At 38.0% G+C, this 14178-nt stretch overlaps 1 protein-coding gene across 2 annotated transcripts in view; it reads left to right on the top strand.

Annotated features, from left to right (window-relative positions):
• Positions 1 to 14178, top strand: part of LOC307168188 (flavin-containing monooxygenase 5) — a 23268-nt gene extending 9090 nt beyond the window's left edge. Inside the window, exons 1-9 of one of the 2 annotated variants that reach the window (XM_079887864.1) lie at positions 2346 to 2404; positions 4170 to 4321; positions 4493 to 4681; positions 4802 to 4967; positions 8174 to 8316; positions 9489 to 9688; positions 9818 to 10173; positions 13186 to 13258; positions 13375 to 14178. In XM_079887864.1, the coding sequence (XP_079743990.1) occupies positions 4190 to 4321; positions 4493 to 4681; positions 4802 to 4967; positions 8174 to 8316; positions 9489 to 9688; positions 9818 to 10173; positions 13186 to 13258; positions 13375 to 13804 (1689 nt within the window). In that variant the 5' untranslated portion in view covers positions 2346 to 2404; positions 4170 to 4189 and the 3' untranslated portion in view covers positions 13805 to 14178. Of the gene's footprint in view, positions 1 to 2345; positions 2405 to 4169; positions 4322 to 4492; positions 4682 to 4801; positions 4968 to 8173; positions 8317 to 9488; positions 9689 to 9817; positions 10174 to 13185; positions 13259 to 13374 lie in introns of those variants that run through there. The other variant, XM_079887865.1, reaches the window with a different exon arrangement.

The following is a 14178-nucleotide window of genomic DNA, read 5'->3' as shown; positions in this document are numbered from 1 at the left end:
ACACAGATCTTGATATCCCTTCTGCTTTGGATAGTAAGACCCATTCAGGGATAAATCTCTTTGAAGCCAGATATTAAATCTTGTTTTAGTTTTGTTAATTATAGGCTTAAAATTGAGAACACTGTGTTCATTCTCATATTTATGTATATTAACTCCTAAATATGTATGTTTACAGTTTTTTACGATTGCTATGACAGATTTTTCAATACATTTAACAATTTTCCAAAACTCTTAACACAGTTAGCACTACATCCGTCTGTGTAAGCTATACTATTAACACATTTCTTGTTGCTTTAACACAAAATGCATACAATTAACACAAATTTAAAATGCTTGAACTTCTTTTACACACAAGCTCAAACAAGAACAAAACAATGGATTTTTACTGCCAAATTTACCAATGCTTTAACACTGTATGTCAGAACAGATAACACCATGTTCTAAACCTAACCTTACAGGATAAAGTCAAGGTAAACAGCTGCTTATATTGTGAATTGAAACACAAATATATCCCCTGTATTTTATTCTATTCTTACTGAGAAACAGCTGATTGAATTATGCAAATAATTAGAAGATCTTTTTTTATTTTTTATTTTTTATTCTTCTGATGCTTTTTCTGTTCATATATTTTGTATTTTCACATCATTTCATTGCTAGTAAGAAACAGCTGATTGAAGTTATGCAAATATGGGACAATGTGGCATTCCACCATTCCCGTCTAGTCACAGCCAGGTTTGACGCCCATCAGAGGATGATGTCCATTTTCCTTGCCCCTTACTTCCCTTTCCTCAACCCCATTGAGGAGTTTTCTCAGCCTGGAGATGAAAGATTTTTGACCATAGTCCACAGGACCAAATGTCCCTCCTGTATGCAAAAGATGCTGCATACCAAGACATCACAGCTGAACACTACCAGGATACAGTAAGGCAAGCCAAAAGATTCTTCCCAAGATGCCTTGCCAGGGAAGATATCAGGTGTGATGTGGATGAGAACGTGGACAAATGCAGAAGACCGGGCAGATTAGAAGATGGCCTTTTCTGTTTGTATATTTTGTATTTTCACATACAGTAATACTGTAAATGGCAGCTATATTGCATATTTTTGTTATCTTGCAGAAATGTCCTGTTGCAAATAAAGCCGTTACTGCAGCAATTCTGTCTCTGTCTTCTTTTTTTCATAAACCATACATTCTATAAAGCTACTCTAAGGGGGGTCATTTATTTTGTTGTATTGAATTTCTGCTGCTGCTGCAAAAAAAAAAAAAAAAAAATGCATGCATTTACATTACAAACAAAACAAAAATGTAGAGAGACTTAAAAAAAATGCAAAACACAATCTATGATCAATACAATATACTGTATATTGTATAAGGGCAGACCTGACACATATAAAATAATGCAGTTTCTGTAATTCCATCTGATGTTAGTGTTTTTTTTGTCATTGTGTTATGATTGACTAAATGTTCCTGTTGAAAGACAACATGTGTTTTGAATAATTATTTGATTTTGAAACATGTTTGCAGTGTTTTGGTAGACATAGTGTATTGTGTTAGTGTATTATTGTATTTTGAAAATTAGTTTTGGAGTTTAATTTACAATGTGTGATTTTGAGCATGAAATTAACCGTTTTGCCAATTGTGTGTTTTAGGTGTGTTGGTGCGTTAAGAGTTTAGGAAACTTGTTAAATGTATTGAAAAAATTGTCATAGCGATTGTAAAAAACTGTAATTGGAATATCATGTAATTCTGTTAAAATACATTAAGCGGAAACAACACCAATTTATTTATAATCATTTTAAGACCTGATACTGAGTAAAACTCTTTATTACAATTAACCGCTTTCATTATTTCAGATTAATTTTTAAGAAAAATATCAATTGACACAATTTAAATACTCTTTCAAATACTCATACCTTTGAACTTTTTTTATTTTTATTTTTTTATGTAGGGCCATAATTTGTGTAAATAAATAAAAAATGGAGACAAAGAGCTACCCTGCTATACCACGATTAATCTCAAATCTACCACTTGTACCCATTAGTAATTTGACTGAACTATTACATCCATTGTAAATAGTTCTAAAAGCTTTTTGGAAGTAATCACCAAAACCGAAATGTTAAATATTTAAACATAAACTCAAGACTTATCTATGAATAGAATAAAAAAATAATTCGGTGTGTGACAATTATAATCAATCATATCTAAAAGTAATTTAATATTATTACTGATATGTCTCAGTCATAAACCCTGGATGCAGCCTAAATGTCAGCATTATCTAAATGATCATTGACCAGAAAATGAATCCCTGCCCCTTTTGCAACCCTAGGGGGAGTGGTGAAGTGTTCATATTTCTCTGAAGTGACCAACCATCATTCATTAATTTCTTCACTCTCTTCTTGACACTTGGTAAGATACAATTTTATATTGACACTAATGTAACTATATTTTCGGCTGTTACGGACCAGTTTATGTTACGTGACTTCAGTGTTGTTTGCTTAAAATAATACCTTAATTTATCTGAATGGATTGCAGATGCTGTAGCCTATTGTAGACGCGTTAGATGCGGAAGTTGCTGTCAGTGCTTTTGCAAGTCGATTTCACAACACATTCCCACATATATTACACGTGTGATGACGCAACAAGTTATTATATATGGACTGTGTGTGATAACAGAGCCATACCAGTGCCACATTTGTACGCTAGAAAAATTATTACATAAGAACAATAATGGACCACCACGTTGCATACGTATAGGTTCCCTTGCCAAAAAGAAGTATAGCTATTGAATGTGCACTTGTAGTGTAGGCCTACTTCAAATCTTAAAAGTATGTGGTGCTGGTACCTGAAATAAAATGATGAGTACTTAAAGAGAGACACTTTTTAATAATTTCAAATGAAACGTTTTACTTAAAAGTGCATTTAAATTATTTTATTTTATTATTTTACTATTTTATTAATGTTTAATAATCGTTTGTCACGCTTTAAAGAAGGACACTTATTTTGATGTGTTGACAAAGTAAACACGGAAAGTATTGAATATATATATATATCGGTTATCGTATCATTTAATCAAAATAACTGATCATTAGAGCGACACTTGCAGCGAAATCTCTTCTCTTCTCTGATGACGCCCTGGCGCGAGGACAGGACAACCTGTCACTCACATGAGATCACAGCAATTCATAGTTTTCAGTCACGTGACTGATGTAGAGACCTGGAGGGCAAAACACCCATAGAACACAGGCCTGCCAATTTTCCATCTGTCTCAAGCCACGAATATTTAGTTCACCTCTCAAAAGAAGAAAAACAAAAATACAAGTTTTGGCCACTTGTGATCCATTGTAGCCTACCTATACAGCACTTTCTGTATTTCAATCTCTAAAACAGCAGGATTTTAAAACGCTTAACGTGAAACATACTTAAAGCGCATTAATGTTCTAAAACAGTGATATTACAGTGAATTACACCTTATTGATGATGCATATTTAGGCAAGCAGATGAGCCCAGAATATGAACTAAATGTGCTAAAATGAATGTATTAAATGGTTATAAGCGTTTTCTTTCTAATGGATTTCTGTGGAAAACCGCTTAATGAGAAATTGCATGTTGCATTTATAGTCTGGGTTTTTATTCTTTGCATTCTGCGTGCCTGTACATAGTATGCATCATAAATAAGGTGTATATTGAATTTGGTCTTTTAATACACTGTCTTCATTAGTACACTTAGTACAATCCAAAAATTACTGGCTGAGCTTTGCTTTAAAAATATAGATCTTCTGTACAGCCGAACTGCATCATTGAACCATTGTTATCACTGTAAAGCTGCTTTGAAACAATCTGTATTGTATAAAGCACTAAATAAGGGTGACTTGACTTTACTGGCGAGCAATGGAGGAAAGCCTTGTTTTGCCCTCCAGGTGGGCGTTCCAATAAGGGTTCCAATAATGTCACGTTCCAAATTCACGTGAAATGACGCTGTTATCAATGTTTGAAGTCCATATTTACGTTTTCAGAGACCTGGTTGAATAGTTTAATAGTTTATATAGTAATGAACTCTAGGAGCTAAAATCATTGCAGCGTCTTCTCAACACAATTGAGATGTCTAAGTCTGACATATAGAAACCAGTTTAAATCTCAAATCTCATTCTTTTTTTCTACCATCTGCATGAAGTCTGACAGTTGTGGATCATCATGGCTAAACGTGTTGCTGTGATTGGAGGAGGAACCTCTGGGCTGACCTGCATCAAATGCTGTCTGGATGAAGGCCTGGAGCCAGTGTGTTTTGAGACCAGTGATGATATTGGAGGTCTTTGGAGGTTTAAGGTGAGAAATGTCTATATGTCTATATGACCCAGTGGAGTTGTGAATTCCTTGAAGTTCAAGAAAATAAGTGGGCCTAGCACCGAAACCCTGAGGCACAGTTCATTGCAGACCATCAACAAACAATATGTTGTGAGAAACTGATGTAATTTGCTTCATGTCTTTCCATCTTAGGAAAATCCAGATCCAGATCGTGCTAGTATTTACTACTCCTTGATTATCAACACTTCAAAGGAGATGATGTGCTACAGTGATTTCCCTATCCCTGCCCACTTCCCAAACTACATGCACAACTCCCTCATCATGGACTACTTTCGATTGTATGCTGAGCACTTCCAGCTCAAACGGCACATCCGTTTCCAGGTCTGGCCTGAAAGCTTATGTGAAATGTGAAGTTAGAAATATACTGTATCTCATATATATCTTAGGTTTTTGGGGTTTCAAATGTTAACAAATTAATTTCTTTTTTTGTTTGTTTCTTAGACAAAAGTCCTTCATGTTACCCCAAGGCCAGACTTCCCTCACTCTGGTCAGTGGGATGTAGAGACGGAGTCCAAGGATGGTCGGAGAGAGAAGCAGGTGTTTGATGCTGTGATGGTCTGCACCGGTCACCACTGTCACCCTCACCTTCCTCTAAAGGACTTTCCAGGTGCAGTACATGTGATGACTAAGCAAACACAGTCTATGTGCAAAGTGCAACAACAAGTCAATAAAAGCCAAACTGGGACACTCATAGTGAACTTTAGTTGTACAAGAGTTATTAGGCCTCACAACTCTGTTGTAAAATTAAGAGGAACATCTCTCACACACTTTAAAAAATAATAATAATAAGTTTACAGAGCTTGCAAAGAATGATTCAGCATCAAAATATAGAATATGCAATTTGTGTTTATATATATATATATATATATATATATATATATATATATATATATATATGTATGTATATATACACTCACCTAAAGGATTATTAGGAACAGCATACTAATACTGTGTTTGACCCCCTTTCGCCTTCAGAACTGCCTTAATTCTACGTGGCATTGATTCAACAAGGTGCTGAAAGCATTCTTTAGAAATGTTGGCCCATATTGATAGGATAGCATCTTGCAGTTGATGGAGATTTGTGGGATGCACATCCAGGGCACGAAGCTCCTGTTCCACCACATCCCAAAGATGCTCTATTGGGTTGAGATCTGGTGACTGGGGGCCATTTTAGTACAGTGAACTCATTGTCATGTTCAAGAAACCAATTTGAAATGATTCGAGCTTTGTGACATGGTGCATTATCCTGCTGGAAGTAGCCATCAGAGGATGGGTACATGGTGGTCATAAAGGGATGGACATGGTCAGAAACAATGCTCAGGTAGGGCGTGGCATTTAAACGATGCCCAATTGGCACTAAGGGGCCTAAAGTGTGCCAAGAAAACATCCCCCACACCATTACACCACCACCACCAGCCTGCACAGTGGTAACAAGGCATGATGTATCCATGTTCTCATTCTGTTTACGCCAAATTCTGACTCTACCATCTGAATGTCTCAACAGAAATCGAGACTCATCAGACCAGGCAACATTTTTTCCAGTCTTCAACTGTCCAATTTTGGTGAGCTCGTGCAAATTGTAGCCTCTTTTTCCTATTTGTAGTGGAGATGAGTGGTACCCGGTGGGGCCTTCTGCTGTTGTAGCCCATCCACCTCAAGGTTGTGTGTGTTGTGGCTTCACAAATGCTTTGCTGCATACCTCGGTTGTAACAAGTGGTTATTTCAGTCAAAGTTGCTCTTCTATCAGCTTGAATCAGTCGGCCCATTCTCCTCTGACCTCTAGCATCAACAAGGCATTTTCGCCCACAGTACTGCCGCATACTGGATGTTTTTCCCTTTTCACACCATTCTTTGTAAATCCTAGAAATGGTTGTGCGTGAAAATCCCAGTAACTGAGCAGATTGTGAAATACTCAGACCGGCCCGTCTGGCACCAACAACCATGCCACGCTCAAAATTGCTTAAATCACCTTTCTTTCCCATTCTGACATTCAGTTTGGAGTTCAGAAGATTGTCTTGACCAGGACCACACCCCTAAATGCATTGAAGCAACTGCCATGTGATTGGTTGATTAGATAATTGCATTAATGAGAAATTGAACAGGTGTTCCTAATAATCCTTTAGGTGAGTATATATATATATATAGCTGACAACTGACAGCTATTCAACCTAATTCATTTATGAGACAGTCTAAAACTGATTTGATAACTCTGAGTTCTTGTCATATTTTATTACCATTTTCGAAACTATAGCGAATAAACTGTGATAATGTGAGAAATGTTGAAGGTGTCTGAATAAATTTTGGTTTGACTGTATATACTGTATATATATATATATATACAGTATATACAGTCAAACCAAAATTTATTCAGACACCTTCAACATTTCTCACATTATCACAGTTTATTCGCTATAGTTTCGAAAATGGTAATAAAATATGACAAGAACTCAGAGTTATCAAATCAGTTTTAGACTGTCTCATAAATGAATTAGGTTGAATAGCTGTCAGTTGTCAGCTGTGAAATGTAAGTATACAATTAGATAATACCAATTTAGGTCAACCAATTACCAAGCAATGCTTAATTTTGTTCAGTCTGTGGTGTTAAAAGGTCGCATTAGCAATTAAAGAAAAAAAATTTAAGCAAAACATGGTCCGGTCAAAGTGTCTAATATGTCACAGTTTACTTTATTTTGCTATCCTCACTTACATAAATTAACTGAAAAATGAAATGAAAAAATAATAATAATACATATATATATACACAGCCAGTTTATTTGGTACACCTTGCTAGTAGGTTGGACCCATTTTTGCCTTCAGAACTGCCATAATTCAACAGACAGACAGACAGACAGACAGATAGATAGATAGATAGATAGATAGATAGATAGATAGATAGATAGATAGATAGATAGATAGACAGACAGACAGACAGACAGACAGACAGACAGACAGAGACGTGCTACTGCTAATGCATACACAGATACGCAGCTTTTGTCATAAATGTTGTGATTGCTAGCAGATTGCATGTACCTGTATCAGCCTGTGCCTTCCACAGTCTCATGGATGATGAACTAGTCATATATGTATATGGGTCAATGACATGACGGGTCATTTTTTTTTGTCCAAAGGCCTTAATAATAATAAAAAAACAAATATATAACATCAAAAGTATGTAAGGTAGTACAACTTGATCTCTTTTACTGAATCCAAAAGGTTTTAATTATATTTTACTACATATAAAGGTATTTTAAAGATTTTGAAGTGTCAAAAGGTCATTCGGTAAAACCGATATAGTAAATATTTAAATGGAATAATATTGTTTTTAATAACTAAAGGAACTACAATAATACAAATATAAAGCAGATAAGGCTCTTTTTTTTTTTTTACATTTCCCCTTTTCTCCTTTCCCTGTGCAATGTTTTACTTGAATATGTTGGAGTGTTTAGAGTAGTCCAGTAAATGATTACATTTATGAGATCAGTGATCATTTTTTTTTATATTTCTTCTGTGGTACACACTATATACTATCTCAACATCAATGTCAAATCAGTTTTTAATTTTCAAATCAGTGGTTAAACCAAATGACTTTTTTGGTGACATTTTTTCCATCTTGTAAAAAATGACAAAAAACAGTGTTAGTTGATTGTACAAACCACAAAATCTTATTGTTAACACCTAGGTAAACTAAAAAAATGGTTTCAAATATAGTTATATCTCCATTCAATTTTTTTACACTTTTAAAAACCTTATTCGTCAATGACCCATATATCTTTTCCATATTATAGTGGCTGCTTATTCAAATCTTCTCTTTAGGGATAGACACGTTTAAGGGGAAATTCTTCCACAGTCGTGACTACAAAAACCCTGAAGATTGGCGAGGGAAGAGGGTAGTTGTGATTGGCATTGGGAACTCTGGAGGAGATATTGCTGTAGAGCTGAGCAGAATGGCCAAACAGGTGATATGCCACAAATACAGTATAAATAATTATAGTGTATGAATTATTATACTCTTATTAAAGCCTTCATATATTTTTCCATTTTTCTTTGTAAAATACCCACCAATCACATTGTTTGATAAATTATAATTTATAATAAACAATACATTTATTTTACTTTAAAAGAATACCTTGTCCAAAAATGAAAATCCTTGACACCTTTATGATGTTCCTAACAATTCTTTTCGACAAAACACAAAAAGCAAATTTTGAAGGTGGTTTTACATGCACTGCAATAAAGCGCTCTGTAAAAACTCTGCAACTGATCCAGAATGCTGCAGCAACAGTGGTCTTTGCCGAGCCGAAGAGAGCATACATCACATCTCTCTTCATCAATTTGCACTGGTTGCCAATTGCTGCTCACATCAAATTTAAGGCACTGATGTTTGCCTTCTGAACAACCACTGGCTCTGCACCCCTATACTTAAACACACTAGACTTATGTGCCCTCCAGAAGCTTGCATTCTGTAAGTGAACAGCAGTTTGTAGTGCCATCTCAAAGAGGCACAAAATCACTTTTAGACCTTTACCCTGACTGTTCCAAGCTGGTGGAATCACCCACCGATCTCAACCCGAGCTGCCGAGTCTTTAGCCATTTTCAAGAAACTGCTGAAGATGCATCTTTTCGTCACTTGACCCATTAACACTAACTCTTACTATATATCTATTATAATAAAATAAAGGTAAAACTTTAGTATCGGGAACACATACTCACTATTAACTATGACTTTTGCCTCAAATTCCTAATTTACTGCTTATTAATAGTTAGTAAGGTAGTTTTTGTAGTGTTTAAGTTTAGGTATTGAGGATTAAGGGATGTAGAATATGATCATGCAGAATAAGGTATTAATATGTGCTTTATAAGTACTAATACACAGCCAATATACTAGTAATATGCAAGCTAATAAGCAACTAGTAATAGTGAGAATTGGACCCTAAAATAAAGTGTTAGCAAAATAAACAATAAAAAAACCTTGCTACATTTACTGTGCTAGACTAACTGGGACTAGTCACAGCGCTTACACATTGTTGACCTATTGTTGGTTTGATTGCTTCTATTGTTCTTCTTAGTTGTAAGTAGTGAATCATGACAGAATTTTAGAGTTTTAGGTAAACTGTCTCTTTAATTTCAGGTTTATCTGAGCACCCGAAAGGGATCTTGGATATTGAATCGTGTAGGAGACAAAGGTGTTCCTTTCGATATGATGTTTAATAACAGAGCACTAATGTGGTTTCTTGGATTGTTGCCTGTTGGATATTCTAACAAATTGGGAGAGAATCAACTCAATAAACGGTTCAACCACAAGCTCTATGGGCTGCAGCCTGTGCACAGGTACTGTGAACACTTGAGGAAACAAGACTCTGATGATGTTGGTCAGTGTTAAATACGGCATACTCTTTTCAATATTATATTTTGTTCTATAGTTTTGTTTTGTGTATGTGTATTTTTTTCACCTGACAGAGTTTTCAGCCAACATCCCATGGTCAACGATGATTTACCAAACCGGATCCTCTCCGGTACCGTCTCGGTCAAGCCGAATGTGCAAGAGTTTCGTGGATCAAGTGTGGTTTTTGAGAATGGCACAGTTGAGGATGACATTGATCTGGTGGTGTTTGCTACAGGATACACTTTTTCATTCCCCTTTCTGTCTTCACATATAATTCCTGTCTCAAAGAACAAGGTATCCCTGTACAAATATGTGTATCCCCCAGCATTAGAGCGCCCAACTTTAGCCGTGATTGGTCTGATCCAGCCTCTGGGAGCCATTATGCCCATCTCTGAGTTGCAAGCGCGTTGGGCCACACGTGTTTTTAAAGGTATCAAACATGACCTCCTGACCTCCTACATATACAGGGTGATCTTACTCAATCATGTGCATTATTCATACATTAAAGCAACTGTATGTAAGTTTTTAACCTTGAAATATCAGTTTCAAAATCATTGATGGTTCACTGACTTCTTATAAGGCGAATGGCATTTTCTTTGCAAAGCTCCCCAAAAAACGTCACTAATTTCCATGAAAAGGGTGGAAGGGTCTTGCTTGTTTTTGCCGATTGAACATGTTCAATCTGTGTTTTTTGGGTTGTGGAATGTCTGACAAAGGACCTTTGGCAATTGTCCATGTTGGTCCGCTGTGAATTGGCCTTTAGAGACCAAAGAGACATTTTTGCCATATACTTGTGGCGAGAGCTTCGTAAAATTATATGCTGCGAGACGCCGAGCTTGCAGTGGATCAAGCTGACTCAGCGGCTTGATAAAGCTACTCATAAAAGCGGTTGAGAATGACTCTCCTCTCCTGCAACTATCAGGTGAGTCTTAGAGAGCATATTCTCTAAAAGAGCATATTTTCTCTAGCGTCTGTTTCAAAATGCAGCACTTCTCTGAGCATGCCGCTTGCCGGGCCTGCCCCCAAAAGCCGTGTTCATCAAAGACGGACGCTCTCACTGCGAGAGCATGAGTCTCAACTTGCTGTGCTCACGGTCCCCTCCTCCACGGTCCTCCCCTCATTCTCCACCGTTCTCTTTCTCTCAAAACATGAGAAGCAGAAACAATGGAGTCGCATGGCTAAGTGAACGGGACTAAGTGAGCTCACGCTGGTCCTATCCTGCGTATCTCACTCTCCCTGCAGCGCTGAGAGCACTGCAGCTGAGTACAGTGCTGACAGCTCGACAACTGAGAATGACGTTTCTCCACTGTGACTATCAGGTGAGACTCATAGAGCATATTTCTATCTAAAAGAGCGTCTTTTTGCAGTGTTTGTTTTAAAACGCCGCTCCTCTGAGCACGTCACTTGCCGGGGCCATGCCCACGCCAAGCCACGTTCATCAAAGACTGACGCTCTCACTGCGGCTCCTCCCCTCATTCTCCACCGTTCTCTTTCTCTCAAGCATGAGACGAATGGGGAGCTCTGGGCGAGGGCAGGCCGACTTCCGGCTCCTGGTCGAGCCCTCAGAACCTTCCCACCAGACCTGAAAGGACATCACATCTTAGTCCGCTCGGACAACATTGCAGTGGCGTCCTACATAAACCATCAAGGTGGACTCAGATCGAGGTGAGTTAGACGCCACAACACAATCTGCACTCACTGAGAGCATCGCACATGCTGGGCAGACTGAACCGAGGGGTGTCCTCAGAAGAGTGGACACTCCATCCCCAGACGGTTCACATGATCTGGAGGGTCTTTGGAATGGCAGAGGTTGACTTCTTCGACTCAGAAGACAATTCTCACCGCCCAATATATTTCTCAAAGGACAGGGACGCGCTGGCAATCTAGAGTTGTGGGTTCTTCATCTCTGGCCCCTCGACGGGAGCCTATGAACCTCCCCTCGAGAGTCCTAAACACTATTTCTGAGGCTAGAGCCCTGTCCACTAGACGCCTCTATGCCCTTAAATGATCCGTCTTCTCCGACTGGTGCGCAGTCTGGAGTGAAGACCTGACGTCCTGTGAGATTTCACAGGTACTGTCTTCCCTTTAGGAGCTGTTGGATAAGGGGCATGCTCATGCCTTGAGTTTGAGCCTTTACGATTGTTAAGTCGTCCTCAAACCAAAACACGGCTATGTGCCTAAAATGCTCTCTACTTCGTTCAGAGCACAGGTCATTACTCTGGCTGTTCTTCCCGTTTCGGAAGATGAGCGAAATTTACACTTACTCTGCCCTTTCTGGGCCTTAAGAGTATACAGTATATCGAGCGCTCTGACCAGTTCAGACATTCAGAGCAGCTCTTTGTGTGCTTTGGAGGCTGCACCAAAGGGCATCCGGTCACGAAGCAAAGATTATCCCGCTGGACAGTGGATGCCATTGCGCTAGCTTACACATCTATGGGCCTTCAGTGCCCCATCGGTGTAAGAGCTCACTCCATCAGAGGCATGGCCTCTTCCTGGGCGTGGTCCAGTGGAGTATCCATTGGTGACATCTGTGCGGCGGCCGGCTGGTCCTCGCTGTCCACCTTCACCAGATTTTACAGCCATAGGCTTGTGCAGTTTCACTGCGTGATTTTATAAGGCTTCAGTATTCCGAGAAAAAGTTTTTCCCATCTCGTCTAGCAAATCAATACTCGTTCCCAGTATCTCAGGGAACTGAGGTTACGTTAGTAACCAAGGACGTTTTTCGATCATAAGTTCCCAATTCCCAATTAAATTTTGATATAAGTTGCGATTGTTTTTGGCTCAGGTTACGTTAGTATGCTACTATCATATCACTAAATTTCATGATATTTTTATACTGGCTTGATGTTAGTTGTAGTCTTACGGCTAACGTAAAAAAAAGTACATCCAACAGCAGAGTGGACCTCCCTGCAAGTGTTAATTATGAAAGACAGCAATGTTTCCATGCAAATAAATGCATCTCATAGCAGGTAAGCTTTTGAAAGTTTGCAACCTTGCAAACCTATCTATAATAGTCTATGCTCTCCATTGTATATTGTGTGCTGTGTGGCCTATATCGTGTCGCCAACATTTAATTTCACAAATACATTGTGTGCTAAGGGATTGAATGTGTATGTGTGAAATTAAATGAAAACATTAGCTATATTTAAGCAAAACTACATACAGTTGCTTTAAAGATGATGATAATAATAAATCTTCTTACAATATTACTAAAGGTTTCTTGCACCTTAAAACATTGTAATCTAATTTTAATGACCATTTTTCCCCCTTTCTCTGTTTTTACCTGTAGAATTAAACTAACTAATTTTGCTACTAGATCTTAAGATGTATTGTATTTTCAATTAATTTTCTTTTTGGATTGACAGTTTTGAGTTCTGAAATTACAGTATGAAATCACCCATAAAAAGTTTTTGTACGTAACAAACTGTGATATGCTCGATAGGATTGTGCAAACTGCCTCCAATGAGTGCAATGATGAAGGACATTAAAGCAAAAGAGAACGAAATAACTCAAAGGTTCTCCACACTTCACCTCACATGACTATATAACACAGCATTTACACAATTTCTACAGTTATGTAGAAATGTCATTTAAGTGTATCTTGATGACTCTTAATCATACTGTCATGCAGGTATGTGGCCGCCCAGAGACACACCATCCAGGTGGACTACATCCCCTACATGGATGAATTGGCTAAACAAGTGGGTGTCCGTCCATCTATCCTGAAGCTGCTCCTGACAGACCCTAGACTGGCTCTGAACATCATCTTTGGGCCCTGCACCCCATACCAGTTTCGCTTGCATGGACCGGGCCGATGGGAAGGAGCACGGCAGGCCATCCTGACTCAGTGGGATCGAGTCACAGAGCCCCTGAAAACACGCTGTGCACCGGAGCCGCAGTCACAACGCTCCTCGTATTCACTCTTATTCTCAGTGTCTGTTGCAGCGCTGCTCTCTGCTCTGTATTACAGCAGGGCCAGTCTGCACTCACTCATAGCAGACCCTTCATCGCTCCTCAACAAGATCAGGGCTTTTGTACCATTGCCAGTGACCACAAAGTGATAATATAAATGAGAAACGTAATGCTTTCTATGAAATCTAACATTATAACAAGTGTACTTCAATTAGGGTAAAGTGTAAGAAAAAGTATGTGAGATTCTTACATTCTGTAAATTATAGCTGAATAACTTCCAGCTATCATTGCATTTGCGAATTAAAAATGTAACAAACATAAATGTAATAAATCAAAACTTTTTGATCATTAAAAGAAAGGTATGAATATAATTTTTCAGCACTACACAAGCTATTTTAACCTTTGAGCATACTCAGTTTTAGCAAATTAATATCAAAATGTTACTGTATTATTATGAACAAATTTCCCTATCATTTGTTGTATTGATAAGAAAAATAAAACAATACAATTAACAGTGAATCTT

The sequence above is a fragment of the Squalius cephalus genome (assembly GCF_949319135.1).
Source record: "Squalius cephalus genome assembly, chromosome: 12".
NCBI lineage: Eukaryota > Metazoa > Chordata > Actinopteri > Cypriniformes > Leuciscidae > Squalius > Squalius cephalus.
Note: the sequence above shows the minus strand (reverse complement) of the source record. Positions and strands in the feature narration are given on the sequence as shown.